Genomic DNA, 15,863 nt, shown 5'->3' on the forward strand with positions numbered 1-15,863 from the left:
ATTTCTGAGTTTTACCAAGAATTAAATTTACTGGTTTTTTTTGCAGATGTTTACCAGGACAATACTTTCCTTACAATACAAATTTATTGTTAATTTTATGAATGGCTGTTGAATTTTGACAAATGCTTTTTCCTGAAGCTATTAAAATTATCAGATGGTCTTTACCCTTTTATGCTTTTATGTGCTAATATTGAGGCTTACCACATTTGATTTTCTTGGATTAAGCTAATTTACTACTCCTGGGATTAATCAATTTGGTCATAGTGTATTACTGTGTTAGGTTTACATATTTTTGTTTAGGATTTTTTGAACCTGTTTTTATAATGTTATTGATCTATAATTTTAATTTTGATTTTCCTTTTCATCTTGTCTTGGTCATATTTACAACCAATGTTTGTTGAACTAGAGAAATAAGCTGTCAATCTCTGTGTAAGCTTTGAAACATGGCTCCCAAATTCATTCGCATTCCTCCCATCAAGATATGGATCACATTTTCTTTTCCTTCATGATAGGCAGGTGGACTTCAGCTACTTTCAACTAATAGATTATGTCATGAAGTGCTGTGTTACTTCTGATGATGGTCCTAAAACGTGATAAACCTTATGATTTGCTTACTGGAACACACACAGTTGGAGCCCCAAGCCACCATGAAAGAAGTCTCACTACCCTGAAGCCACTATGGTATGAGAAAGCCAAACCATATTTTTGAGTCTCATTCATATTGCAGAATGTGAGTCATTTATTTAACTAAAAGGCAAAATATTTATACAATCTGAAGAGAAATCAGAGTATAGCTCATTTCTTTTAATTGCTGAATAATATTCCAATTATATGGACACACCACATTTTGTTTATCCATTCACCAACTGGTGAACATTTTTGTTTTGGTACTCAGTTTTGAATCCAGGGGTGCTTTACCACTGAACTGCATCCCCAGCCCTTTTTATTTTGAGAAAGGTTCTTGATAAATTGCTGAGGGTATAACAAAGTTGCTGAGGCTGCCTTGAACTTGCCACCCTCCCACCTCAGCCTCCCCAATGTCTGGGATTATAGAGTACACCACTGAACCCAGTCAATTGGTGAATATTTAAATGATGTTCAGTACTGATATGAACATTTGCATACAAGTCTTTGAGTGAACCTATGTTTTCATTTCTCTTGGGTTTATTTCTAAGAGTGGAATTAGTAGGTCACATGGTAACTCCATTTTGAACTTTTGAGAAATGGTCAAACTGTTTACCAAAGTGGCTTCATTATTTTACATTTCCACCAGAAATTTATGAGTGTTGCAATTTATCTATGTCCTCACTGACACTTGTTATGTCTTCTTGGTCATAATCATTCTAGTGGATATGAAGTGATATCTTATTGTAGTTTAGATTTGCATTTCCGTGGTATTCAGCATCTTTTCATGTGCTCACTGACCACCTTGTATATTAGTTCTGGAGAAATGTCTATATAAATACTTCGTATATTTTTCAGTTGGGTCATGTGTTTTTTATTATTTATTTGTAAGAGTCCTTTATACATTTTGGGTAGTAGATCAGACATATGATTTGCAGATATTTTCTCCTATTCAAAGGGTTATTTTTTCACTTTATTGTTGGTGTCCTTTAAGACACACACATTTTTAATTGTGATTAAATTAATTACACAGGTTTTTTTTCTTCTGTTGCTTCTGCTTTTGGTGTCATAGCTAAGAAACCATTGTTTAACACAGGTCGAAATTTTATTCATATATTTTCTTCTAAGAGTTTTATAGTTTCAGCTCTTACATTTATGGGTTTGGACCATTTCGAGTTAATGTTTGTACATGATGTGGGATTAAGCAAAGTGTTTAGCGAATACCTTCCATAAATGAAAGAAAGAGGTAGATCTATATGTGTTGCTAGTAAATGGTATCTATGATATATTCTTACATTTAAAAAAATAAAGGTACAGAATAATTTACATTGTACTCCAATTTTTTAGTAAAATATATACATACACTTGTGTACATATACACTATTTCTGGGGGGGAATATATAAATTAATAGCAATAACTTCCTATCAGACTAAGGGATTGGGAGTCTTCTTGGGAAGGAGGAAATTTTACTATTTATAGGATACTTTTTTTTTTTTTTGCGGTGCTGGGGATTGAACCCAGGGCCTTGTACTTGCAAGGCAAGCTCTCTACCAACTGAGCTATATCCCCAGCCCTATTGGATACTTTTTGTGTTTTGAACTATTTTTAGAGGGTAATTCAAAAATAGGTAAATGGTGCCAGGTGTGGTGGTACATACCTATAATCCCAGTGACTAAGGAGGATGAGGCAGAAGGATTGCAGTTTGAAGGTCAGTCTCAGCAACTTAGTGAGACCCTGTCTCAAAATTAAAAAGTAAAAAAGAACTGGGGATGTGTCTGAGTGGTTAAGTGCCCTGGGTTCAATCCCCAGTACCAAAATGTAAATAAATAAAATAACTTAAAAGGTAAAAAAGGGGCTGGGGATGTAGTTCATTGGTAGTCCCACTGGGTTTAATCCCCAGTACCATTGAACCCATTATGTATATTATATATATAAACAGAATTTATGAAGAAAAATTTTACAAGAATAGTGAATTACAATTTTAAATAAGTACAATGAAGGAAGATTTGTCCTATGGCTATCAAAACACGTTATGAAGCTGGGGAGATAGCTCAGCTGGTAGAGTGCTTGCCTCGCAAGCACAAGGCCCTGAGTTCGATCCCCAGTACCGCAAAAAAAAAAAAAAGTTATGAGATTTCAGTCATCAATACAGTGTTATAAGGTTCAATTAAAGATCCCAGATTTTAGCACTTTAGTATATAATAAAGAAGCCATTTTCAAATTAGGAAAGGATTGGTTGGAAAAATTGGTTATCATTTGGGGATATCCCTATTTGACACTATGCCCTATACTCAAAATAACTCCAGAGCAATTAAAATGTATATTGTAAAAATAAAAATATAAAAAGAATAAAATACAGAAAATTATTTTCATAATCTCTTTAGTGTGGAAAAACATTCTCAGGCAGAACATAAAATGAAAAAAGATCCGGAAAATAGAAATGAAAAGAATGATAATAGATTAGAGATCATGACTATATGAAGACTTCTTAAAAATCCCTAGAGGGCAAAAAATATGACAGTATTAAAGTACAAGTAAGGGGTTGGGGTTGTGGCTCAGTGGTAGAGCGCTTGCCTAGCATGTGTGAGGCACTGGGTAAACACATGATGTTGACAAAGCACAGGGAAGAGACATTCATATACTTTTGGTGGGTGATTCTTAGTACAGAATTGTTGAAAGTCAGTTCAGCAGTACCTAAAAAAACTCCATATATAAGAATCAATGTCAACATCATGTATTATAAGTTTCAGAAAAATTTCCAATTTGATGAGCAAAATATTTACATTGCAAGTAATAATCAATGAACAGTGGTTTAAATAAGTACTGGTTAAAAAGGGCTGGGGATGTGGCTCACTGATTAAGTGCCCCTGGGTTCACTAAATTGCTGAGGGCCTCACTAAAATGCTAAGAATGTCTTTGAACTTGTGATTCTCCTGCCTCAGCCTCCCGAGTCACTGGGATTACAGGCATGAGCCACTGTGTGTGGCAAGCATTCTTAATACCCTAGACCAGAGGAAAAGGCTAGTTTGTAACCTGATTTTGCAGGCCATAAGCCAAATTTGTGTATGCTGCTGACTCCTATACTATTGTAATAAGGAAAAAAGTTCAGGAAGGATATCAAAATCTAAGCAGTAAGTAGTTTAAAGGACTGATGAGTTTAATGGGTGACATTACATTTTTATTCTACATAGTACTATAATTATATTTTCAAAAATATATCAATATTTATTATTATAAACATTTATAATTTTTAAAAGATCATGTCCATTGGAGACAAGACTGAATTATGAACATTGTATAAACTCAAAATCTTCCATACTCTTTCTTTTTACTTAATCCCAAATTTTATCCTTAACTTACCAATAGTGTGTCTCCAACTTCCCCATAAAGTAAAGGTCCCAAGATTCCTGATTCATACTGAATAGTTTCACGAGTCTTAAAAGTTTCATCTGTGTATGCCACAAATCGGACTTTTTTATACTTCCTGCCAATCCGCTGAGGACCATTATTCAAATATTGACTTTTATAACTTCTGTATGACAGAGAAAAATATAAGGGGTTGGGATAGAAATTTTTAGAAAGGAAAAAATCCAACTCTGAAACATCTGATGTGATTTAATGGGAGTGAGAAAATATAAGCATCTCTACTACTTAGCTATGGTAGTCTTCAAATATGTTAATACTATAATTTGAATCTGAAGTATCTCCCAAAGGTTCACATGTTAAGAGACTGGGCACCAGACTGCAGTACTATTGGGATATGGTGAAAACTTTGGGAGGTGGGGTCTAGTGGAAGGAAGTTAGGTCACTGGAGCTATACCCTTGAAGGGGATATTGTGACTCCTGGCCCCTTCTGCTCTTTGTTTCTTGGCTTCCATGGGGTGAACAGGCCCCCTACACTATGCACTCCTACCATGATATACTGTGCCACCGCAGGCCCAAAGTAACGTGGCTTAAGCAACTAACCATAAACTGAAATCTCTGAAACCGAGCCAAAATAAGCCTTTCTTCTTTTAACTTGTTTATCTTAGGTGTTTTGTCACAGCAACAGAAAGCTAACCCTTGTCATTTGATTCTGTATCTGTACTAACCCTTAAACATAGCTTAAGGATTTGTTGGTTTGAATAACTGAGAAAAAATTTTTTGAGTATGAGAAAGAGTAGCAAAGTGTCAAAATGTGTTTACCTGTCATTGGAAGTGAGGACTGAGGGAGCATAGTCCCAGTCCTCCTCCTCAGCAGCAATATAATGTATCCAAGTTTTAGGATGCTTCTTGGCAACTGAACGAATTTGGATCAAGGAAGGAGAGTTATCATCATCAAACTTGAACACATCCATTTCAGAATCAAGATCCTCATCATATTCTTCTTCTTCTTTGTTATTTTTCATCCGTACTTCAGGTTCCTCTGGGCAGCTATCTACTTTGATGTAAGCTTCCATGCCATCTGGAGTGAAACAAACCAAATAAAGTCACACTCCTACAAGATTTTCTGGCTTTAACATCCATGACTTCTTTCTCTCTTGTTAGGCTTTCAAGACTCTCTCCCAAATTCCCCTTCTTTGTTTGGTTTTATTCTTTTGACAACTTCACTAATTTTAATTGTTCTTCAGAAAAAAAGCTTTATATAATTTCAGTTCACACAAAACCCTTCATTTTCAGATCCAGAGTGAAGGGGAATTGATCTGGCCTAGGCTTACAAATGCTGAAAATTCAAAAAGAACCTTAAATTTCCTTGTTCTATGTTTTCAGCATTTGAAAGCCTAGACTACACCAACTCCACATCCTCATATCAACTAATGATTTCTATATTGTTATGGTTTGAATATGTGGTGTCCCCCAGAAGCTCATCTGTGAGACAATGCAAGAATATTGTGAGATGCAAGGAGTAGATAATGAGAGTTGTGCCTGGTCAGTGGAGTATGGACTCACTGGGTGCTAACTGTAGGCAGGTGGGGTGTGGCTGAAGGAGGTGGGTCACTGGGGATGTGCCTTTGGGGTTTATCTTTTGTGCCTGGTGAGCAGAGCTTTGTCTGTCTGTCTCTGTGTCTGCTTCCTGCTGTGCTATCCTGAGCTGCTTTCTTCGGCCATGCCCCTCTGCCATGATGCACTGCCTCACCTCAGGCACAGAGCAATGGAGTCAGCAGAGCGTGGACCCAACCTCTGAAACCATGGCCAAAATGAACATTTCCTCCTCTAAGTTGTTCTTGCAGGTCTTTTGGTCATAAAAAAGTTAACTAAAACATCCATTTATTCCACTGACTTATAATATGAAATTACTGGTTTAATAACAGCTTACCAACAAAAATATAAAGCTCCTGAAGTCTCCATTCAAAAAAATATTGATAGGCTCAAAACCACTTCCAGAAGAGAAATATTTATATATATTACCAGAGAAAATTAGCTAGTTTTTAAAAATGGGCAAGACGTAGATAGAGGAATGTCAGACAAAAGGAAATGGCCAAAGCAAAGATCAGAGGAAGAAACTGGAAGTATCAGATAATCCATTTTGTTGGTCGATCTTTATTCCCTAATGTTTTGTCAAAATTCCATAAATATGTAACTGACAGGAAAAAGAAGTTTCTATTCTTAATTACTATAGAGGACTATAAACATGGTGACTCATAAAAAGTAAGGGGAAACAGTAGGTACATAGCCAAGATCAAATCTCTTTTCCATGGTAACCAAGGAACCAGGAGAGAGGTTAATATAAAAGTGATATGAACAAATTGTTGCTGTTTAAAAATTAGGCCTCCCCAACATTTTTCCTAACAGCTCTTGGTATGGTTTGAATATTTCCACACTCCAGAACTCATGTTGGCATTAATTGTCATTGTGATGGTATTGGGAAATAGAACCTTTAAGGATGCTTAGGCTCCACCCTGATGAATAAATAGACTAATAGTGTTATTGTGAGGTTGTTCCTATCTCTGTCTGTCTCTCTCTGTCTCTGTGTGTGTGTGTGTGTGTATAACAGAATATCAAAACTGCATAATTCAGGCTGGGGCTATAGCTCACTGGCAGAGCACTTGCCGAACACACATGAGGTTCTGGGTTCAATCCTTAGTACCACATAAAAATAAACAAATAAAATAAAGGCATGCTGTCATTTTACAACTACAAAAAATATTTTTTAAAAAACTGCATGATTATCCAGTTTTGATATTCTGTTACTGAATCACAACAAAGCAGCCTTCCATGGCCACAGTGAAGTAGAGGAAGAGGGTTATTAGATTGACCTAAGGTTAAAGACTTAGCAGAAAAAATACACAAAAAGGAAAATGTAGATGAAATGATGATGAAATCTGAATTTTCACAACTAGTATTTATAAATGAGGTCACATGCACAATAATTTGAAACTACAGGTATTACTATAATATCTTTCTTCTACAGGATATTTGACCCTGTACAAGATTCCCATCCAGCCAGGCCTATAATACCAGTGACTCAGGAGGCTGAGGCAGGAGGATAATGAATTCAAAGCCAGCCTCAGCAACTTAGCAAGGTCCTAAAGCAACTAGGAAGACCCTGTCTCTAAATAAAATATAAAAAGGGACTGGAGATGTGGCTCATTGATTAAGCACCCCTGGGTTCAATCCCTGGTACCAAAAAATCCCACAAAAATTCCTATCAAGTAGTCCTTGAAAAACCTCATATGGTGCCTCTTTTGCCTAGATTTCTCACAAAACACCTCTTCATCTACAACCTGTAGTCTCTCTTTCCATAGTACTGAAGGGCTAGTTAATGATATCAGGCCAGGAAACCGAAGAAACATTGTCCCCTTCATTTTCCCCATTTCACCCATCCCTAAACTATCCCTTCTCCCTCTATCAAGACACTTAACTAAAAGTACACTACTAATATTCAAATCACATTACTCTCAAGGTAAAATACTTACTTGAATACTAGCAACTAGGGGATTTTACTTGAGGTCTAACATAATCCAAACTCATGGCACTTTCTGGAACTGTTTTCCTATACACTGCCCAGTAAATCCCATTAAAAGTAGAACTGGGTATCATAATATTCATCTTTAAGATCCAAGATATTACCATGTTGGTGGGAAGAGATATGACAAAACAACAGAAACTGTCCGAGGTCCATCAAGACTGTCTGAGCAGTAAGGAAAGTTATTGGTGATATCTCTAATGAGGCCTGGCGATGGCTCCTCACAAGAAATGTGTGGCCTTCAAGGAATATTGAGTGAACTTCAGGAGTAGTGCCCATTCCAATCACATGCCAAAAGACTGATTTCCTGTGGCATCCAATCAAACCTATTAAACAAGAATAAGGCAAATATGACTAAGAAGGAAATAATTGGAAAATACTTGTTAGTACAGGATGGACAAGTTGACAAGCACCTCTCTGGTTCTATTAAGACTGATCCTTCTTTTGTATCCATTCCTGACCTCTCCCAGGACTCCAGACTTAGGTAGCCAAATCACCATCTCAAAATTTCCACCTGGATATCTCATAAAACCCACATTTTCAAAACCAAATTTTCAGTTTTCAATACCTCATTCTCTTTCAACTTCCTTATCTCATTGAATGGCACTATCCAGCAATAATGTGAGAGATTTCCTTGTCACCATTGTTGCCTCTCATATCCAATGTAACACCAACCATGGCAATATAGTAAATAACAGTTATTCCTTATCTTGTTTCAAAGCTTATTACAAGGGCTGGGGATCTAGCTCAGTTGGTAGAGTGCTTGCCTTGCAAGCACAAGGCCCTGAGCTCAATCCCAGTACTGTGAAAAACAAAGGAAGCTTATTTCAAGTGGCACTTCATAAGGGAAATATGTCTAGATCAGTTTTCTTAGTTATATGCTTACATATATAATCATGATTTTCTTTCAGAGTAATTGGTGATTTGTAATTTTGCATTTTTATAGTGATTATTTCATTATTATCCATTTCTCAATTTATAAGGTATGTGAGAGCAGGAGCTTCAATGTTTCAAAAATAATTTCTTTCTTAACTCTAAAATTATGCATATACTGGAAAATATAGAAAATAGGCAAAAAAAAAAAAAAAAACTGGGCATGGTGGCACACACCTGTAATCCTCACAATTCAGGAGGCTGAGTCAGGAGGCTCACAAGTTCAAAGTCAGCCTCAGCAACTTAGCTAGGCCATAAGCAACTTAGTGAAACCATGTCTCTAATAAAATACAAAAGAAAGATGGATATGTGGCTCAGTGGTTAAGGGCCCCTAGGTTCAGTCTCCAGTACCAACAAAACAAAACAAAAACCCAGAGGCTAGAATTCAGTGGGCTTTGTACTGCAATGCACAGTTGTCTGAGAACTGGAAAAGAGAGCTCTAATGTTGAATTCAGAAACTCCTGAAGATTGTTGAGCAGGCGTGCACATACCTGGAAGAGATCTGTTTACATAGCCATTGACTGTGTGCATTCTAGGCAAAGCCCCAGCAGGTGGAGAATCCATACCCTGTGTCAAGGAGCCCTTCGTTTGTGAGTGCCAGCTCTTCCCTGATGAGAGAAGGTAAAAAAATTTACCTAACCTTTGTTTCATGAGTGACTCTCCCTCTGTTCTTTCCTGCCTCCCTCATTTCAGACAAAGACTACTGACAACTCAAAAATTTTTGTCACAAAGGAAGACATAACTGACTTATCCCCTCAAAGTCAGGGAGTGGAGGGAGAAGACAATTAACAAACTGATTGTCTCTCCTTATATTTGTTCATAATAATAGGTGGGAAAGAATAATGACAATAACTAGGGAAAGGGAGAATATTGGTTAGTTTGAGTCATGATGATTTTATTCTGTTTACTAGCTGATTTAGTTAAAAAGGAAGCAGATAAACATTATACCAGGAAAAGGGCTGTCAGTCCTTTTCACTGTCGTAATTGCTTCATTTCAGTTGGTAATGAAACTACACAAACCTGAAAACTTCCCAGTCTCCTCTCTAAAATTAGTAAGAGCTAAAGTCCTGGACTTTACTCAGACTTCTATGGTAATAACGGAATGCCAGGAACTCAAAAGGCAGGAAGACCAGTCTGTAGAAAGATGATGGAGGCCTCAAGAGCATAGTAGTTTACCAGGTATGTTGATGCACACCTGCAATTCTAGCGACTGGGAAAGGAGGATTGCAAGTTTGAAACTAGCTTCAGCAACTAGTGAGGCCCTACCTAAAAATACAAAATAAAAAGCTTAATCCTCATAACAATTCTTTGAAAAAAATATGATTTCATTTTTAGATTTGAGGAAACTGAAGCACAAAGAGGTTAATTTGTCAAAAGTCACATACTTAATAAGAGATGAAGATAAAACAAGGTATTTAGGAAGTACAACCCAAAGTCTTTGTTGATGGATTTAAGGACAGGAGCAAGGACAAACTGTTACCCAGTTCCTCTATCTTCCTACCTCATAACTGATGCTGGCACCATGCTCTTGAACTGTTGGAACTATGAGCTAAATAATCCTTTCTTTTTAAAGTATCCCATCTCTGGTATTTTATTATAACTACCCAAAATAGACTAAGACAAGTACCATCACCGAATTCATGCATCTCACCATTCTATCCCTAGGATCTATCCTGAATAATAATATTGATTATGATCTTATAATCACCTACTCTGAACAGAAGCGGTCCACATTCTCAAATACCAGATTAAGGCAATAAATAACTTGACTTCTTTCAAATTGAAGGTCACTAACCTTCATCAAATACAGCAAAAAGTAGTACAAATTGGTGCAAGATCTGTGTCCTTTCTTTGGCCAAACTCCCTGGAAAAATAAGAGAGAGAGAGAGAGAGAGAGAGAGAGAGAGAGAGAGAGAGAGAGAGAGAGGAGAGATTTATCTTTTATATGAAATCCCATCATAGAAAATTGCCACTAGGAGGAGACATTTCTTCATCAACTGCTTGATAGTAAGAACAAATGTCCTTTTATTGTTAGCTTTACTGTAACATTGTTTGTTTGATATAAAGTGTTCTATTCCACAGTTTGTAAAACTATCTGGGGTAAAGGGTTATTTATTTAAATTTCAAATTTGTTTTGGACTATTACTTTTATAAAATACAAATAAAATGAATTACTAGAAAAATAGAATTTAAAAGACATACAAAAACACAAGCAAAATATAATCAATCTCTCCCTCCCCTCCCTCTCTGTATACACACACACACACACACACACACACACACATACACACACACCACAGAAACAGAAAGATTACGAAATGGATGAAAAATGTGTAACTGTTTATACTTCCCAATTTGAAGTGATATCACTTTATACTCACTAGGATGGTTATATATTTTAAAGTTAATTAAAGACTAATATTGACAAGGATGTGGAGAAATTTCAACCCTCATGTAAAATTGTGCAACTGCTGTGGAAAACTGTTTGGTGGTTCCTCAAAATGTTAAACACAGAATTGTCATATGACCTAGCAATTTCTGGGTACACACCCCAATAAACTGAAAACAGGTACTCAAATGAGAAGAGGTACATGAATGTTATAGCAGAACTATTATGTACACTAACTACCCTGTGGCACCTACTAGAAAGATCATGTAGCCATAATAAGTCTTTCAAGTTCAGGTGCCAGACATGGGAATGATCTCAGCACTAGCCAAATTCGATGAGAACCCCAGGACTATAAAGATAATCATTATTGTCATTTTAAACCACTAAATTGTGGAGTTATTCAACAATAGAGAACTGGAATATAAGAAAGTTCAAATGAAGCTGATTGCACTATAAAAATAGGATTAAAACTAAATTTATACAAAGTTTATTTACCTAATTTACTTTATGCTATTAAGCTATAAACCAAAAACACACTTGAAAAAATTCAGATTTAGGACAATTGGTTATACAAATAAATAAACATAAACATTTCTCAAATTTTTTATGTACTTTTGGCTTATAAAAACACCTGAACCACTTACTGATGTGTTTACTTCCATGAAGCGTTCCAGGAAAAGAAAAAAAGCCTCTTTCAGAGAAAAGAACACACATGTTGTTATTAAAAGGTCCACCTGTTTGTACTTCTCTCCTTATTTTATCTCAGAGCTACCCATTCTCACACTTACCTTTTCTACATACCAGCAGAGCTCCAATGAGGCCTGAATTCAGGTCTTTTACCAGGTCCACATGAGAAAGATATGAGTACGTGAGACATGGTGGGTCAGAGGCCATTGGACCATTCTCTTTCAAGACCTGCCAGACGTAAGTATGGCTCTCACCAGGAAAGACTTTATCATCCTCTTTCTCCCTTTGGCTGGTCTGATCATCATATTCAGCTCCTAAAGCAAGAAGGTAGAAAACTGTCTTTTCTATGCCCATTGTCCACTCAGAGGAACATATGGATTCTATGTGAGGAAAAATTTTAAGGATTTTAAATATTTTTGCCAAAAAGAAATGATAAATGTTTGAGGAGACAGATGTGTTTAGCTTCATTTAAACATCATACAAGGTGTACATGTTTTGAAGTATTGTTACCCCATTAATATGCACAGTCTTTATGTTATAATGTACTAGTTAAAAATTAATTTAATAAATACAATGTATCAAAACATCACACTGTACTTCAAAAAGATATACTATTATTATCTGTCAATAAAAATATTAAAAATTTAAAAAGAAGGAGTCAACTTAATTTGAAAGATTAAAAAAACCTCAACTTGTTAGGGAAGAGCCTAATGTGTGCTAGAGGAGCTTGAGACCATTCGTAGGGGGTTTTCCATGTCCTGCGTCTTTGAGGGGAAGAGTTTCTGTCAGAGGACAATGGTGCTGGCTATAAATCAATTACTAATAAATATCTAGTCAATAAACACACAAGAGCCAATAGTCTTTTCAAAAGGAAGGGGGTGTGACGGATCAGGCCATACCAGATCTGGCCTCCAACAAGATGGAGAAGCCCCACCCTGTATAGACCTGTATAGTCATACAGGTAAAGGGGCCCAGACTGGGAGGGACTTCTTCTGTGAGGAACAGGATGGGTGGAGTGAGGGAAGTCATTTGCTTAGGGAGCTAACATATCCCCAGACGGTGAGCCACTCCATACAGGGCCACCTACTCTCCAGTTGTCTGAAACAGTCTCCCAGGACTGCCAGTTCCTGGGAGTCAGACCTCTGTATCCCATGACTCAGTCAAGTCTGATTCTGCTAAAATGGATGGCTTCCCACACACACTAACCCTAACATAAGTGGTAAAAACCAGGTTCTTAGTCACATCTCCAAATTCTGTAAACTAGTAACCTTGCCTCTAGCATCATTTTGATTAATTCATTTCAACAACAAACATGCATTGGATATATACTTTGTTAGATACTCTTTGATGGGCAGGCAGTGGTAAGATACAGAAATGTAAACATTTTTATAATATTTTGTTTTAGTTATAAGTGGATATAATACCTTTATTTTATTTTTATGTGGTGCTAAGGATCAAACTCAGGGCCTTGCACATGCTAGGTGAGTGCTCTACCACTAAGCCACAACCCCAACCTGAGATTTAAAAATTTTTAACTTGTTTCTTCCCTATAGGACCAATACTATGTTTGATGGGGAATGTAGAAATGTGAAAGTACAATTATTATACAACATAGAAATATTCACTCACTAATCTTCTTTGTGTTTCTATAGATTTGCAAGTCTATCATTTTTATCTCCCAAGTCAATTTTGGTAAGACGTATTACTATTCAACCCATTTTCCCAGACCTCACCAGGTTAGGTGTTGCTGCCTGCAACGAGACTGCAGGAAAGAATTGGAGGCGGACTGGGAATGAACTACTTCAATTCTGGGCTGCTTCCTTGCTTGCTTTTAGAGGAAAAGAGGCTTTGCTTAGAGAAAGAGAGGCTTTGCTTAGAGGAAGAGAGGCTTGCTTAGAGGAAGAGAGGCTTGCTTAGTTTTAGAGGTGCTATGCTTTCAGAGAGGCTACACTTTCAGAGGTCTGCTGCTTCTTAGAGGTGAGTCGCTTCTTGGAGGTGCAGCATGCGGCATGCAACCTGCAACCTGCAACCCCCTCCCAGGTGAAGAGAATGTCTTATATACCTAAGGCAGCCAATCAGCTTAGGATTAGCACAATTGGAGCACGCACCACGGTGCCAATCAAGAAAGCATGAGGAACGTCTGTTGACCACTAGCGCAAAAGAGACAACAACCAATCAGGCGAAAGGTCATAAGAGATCACGCCATGTTAACACTAATTATGCGCCACCCCTTGACTCAACGCCAGCCGCCATCTTAGGGCTACTTAAACATGTCTCTACAGTTAGGGTGCACAAGAATATTCTCTATGCTCAGCCTTAGCCACAAAATTTTAAGAACACTCTCTAAAATTTTCCTGTATTATTCTGAAAATTCCCAAGTGGATAAATCTCATGGAATTAGTCTGCTCCTCTCCAATCAAAACTTGAATGACTTTTTGTCTCTACTGCCTGCCCTCTCTTGTCTCTTTACCCTAACCCAAATTTGACCTGGATTTGTGAAAGAAATCCAGAAGATTAAGACATTCTCATTTCAAAATAAGAACTTAGTCAACATTTAAGCATATTTAGGCTGTATAATATAAAGTATGTATGCCAATAACTTATTAATGTCTTACTTGAATCTTGAGTTATATATGCTATCAGCTATATGAACAGTGTTATAGTCAACTTTGGCACTCTCTTCACTCATTTTCTGTATCATGAAGGTTAAGGAGAAGCTAACTTGAATAGAAGCTATGACCAAACAGGTTGTTTGTTTTAACGAGCTCACCTTATACTTCTGCTAGGTGGTGAGGGAATGTCTGGGAAGTCAGAACAAAAGAAGAAAGAAGGAAAGTTCCATTTCACCTGACATCATGAGGCCTGATCCTTCCTAGGAAGTTTTCTGGGCACAAGAAGGCAGATGAGATAGAATTTTTATGATTTTTGGTTTGGCTCCATGAGGGAGAAGAGGAGACCTAAAGAAACTTTGGCGTTTACACTAAAATAGTAATGTTCCAGACTTCATGAAATTGTCTTCTACTAGGTCTCCAAGTGAATCCCTTGACAAAGCCACACTGAAGATTTGGGTCATACACCACAGTGAGACATATTTAACCATGAGTCACCACATCAGGAGCAGTAGCTTCAACATATGCTAAATGATATTTTATTGGAAGTGTACAGATGAGTACTGTCCAATAGAAATATAATGTGAGCACACATGCAATTCTAAATTTTCTCAGACACATTAAGAAAAGTAAAAGGAAATAAAGTGAAATTATTTACTCATATTTTTATATAACCTAATGTATCCAAATATTATAATTTCAATATGTAGTCATAAACAATGAATGGGATACTTTAGTCTTCTTTTGTACTAAGCATTTTAAAGCCAGTGTATATTTTATAGTATGTCTCAATTGTGACTCACCACATTTCAAGTGCTTGATAGCCACAGTGGTTTAACTTGGACCAACCACATGACGAGGGAGGAACAGGCTTTATGAAAGTGGCAGGTTCTGTTTGAAGTACATTTAGAAGAAGCGGTTTTAAGGAGGGAGGAATATGTGCAATTTTGGAAGAAAAAGTAACTGGTGTGTGCAGGATTGAAGGGCATGATCATTTTTTTCTTCCTTGTTACTTGTCCATGCTAGACCAAATAGGCATTCCCTCCTCCAGGTTATAGGGTCTGTATTTGTAGATACCTGACATCATTTTCCTTCTGATAAGAGGATCTCTCTAACTGTATTAGGCAAGACTGGTGCTACCTCCTCATTTTTAACTCTTCCATACCACTTGACATCAGAAAGTTTTGGAAAAGACATTTCCTTCCCAGCCCTGGATCACTATCTATAAGAACAAGGCAAGACTTGAGCTTTCAGTGACTGTTTGCCATTATGTGAGAAGTGCCTGCCTGTGAATGACACTAAACAGAAGAGCTGAGATGGTGGGAAAAAAACAGTCCTTGCACTGCAGTATAGTGGTTCAGAGCACAAGTTCTGGATCCTGATTTCACCACTCACTAGCTATCTGACCTTAAACTCAAATATGTTTTAGCCATCATTGTTATTGTTTTTGTTGTCATATCCTTCAGTAAGTTTGTTTTCAAGAGAATGAATCCATATCCAGGTGTGTCACTGTTGTGGTTTAGATATGTTTTGTCCTCCAAAGGTTCTTATGTTGGAGGCTCAGTTCTCAATATTATGGTACTGAAAAGCGGTGGAGCCTTCAAGAGGAAGCATGTGTTAGGTTTCTGTTACTGTAATGAAATGCCTAACATAATTAACTTAAAAGAGAAAAGT

The 15,863-nt window shown here is 37.0% G+C and overlaps 1 protein-coding gene across 3 annotated transcripts in view; it reads right to left on the reverse strand.

The window, feature by feature from the left end:
* The window catches only part of F8 (coagulation factor VIII), a 103,748-nt gene that overhangs the window by 67,432 nt on the left and 20,453 nt on the right, over positions 1 to 15,863 (reverse strand). For all 3 annotated transcript variants that reach the window (XR_007106340.1, XM_047535389.1, XM_047535390.1), the window contains exons 4-9: positions 11,682 to 11,894; positions 10,300 to 10,368; positions 8,996 to 9,112; positions 7,676 to 7,897; positions 4,811 to 5,069; positions 3,986 to 4,157 (exon numbers count right to left, since the gene is read on the reverse strand). Coding sequence is in view for 2 of the 3 variants with exons in the window: in XM_047535389.1 (XP_047391345.1) it covers positions 3,986 to 4,157; positions 4,811 to 5,069; positions 7,676 to 7,897; positions 8,996 to 9,112; positions 10,300 to 10,368; positions 11,682 to 11,894 (1,052 nt within the window). In the remaining variant the exon portion in view is untranslated. The remainder of the gene's footprint in view (positions 1 to 3,985; positions 4,158 to 4,810; positions 5,070 to 7,675; positions 7,898 to 8,995; positions 9,113 to 10,299; positions 10,369 to 11,681; positions 11,895 to 15,863) is intronic.

Source organism: Sciurus carolinensis, chromosome X (assembly GCF_902686445.1).
Source record: "Sciurus carolinensis chromosome X, mSciCar1.2, whole genome shotgun sequence".
In the NCBI taxonomy this organism is placed as follows: Eukaryota; Metazoa; Chordata; class Mammalia; order Rodentia; family Sciuridae; genus Sciurus; species Sciurus carolinensis.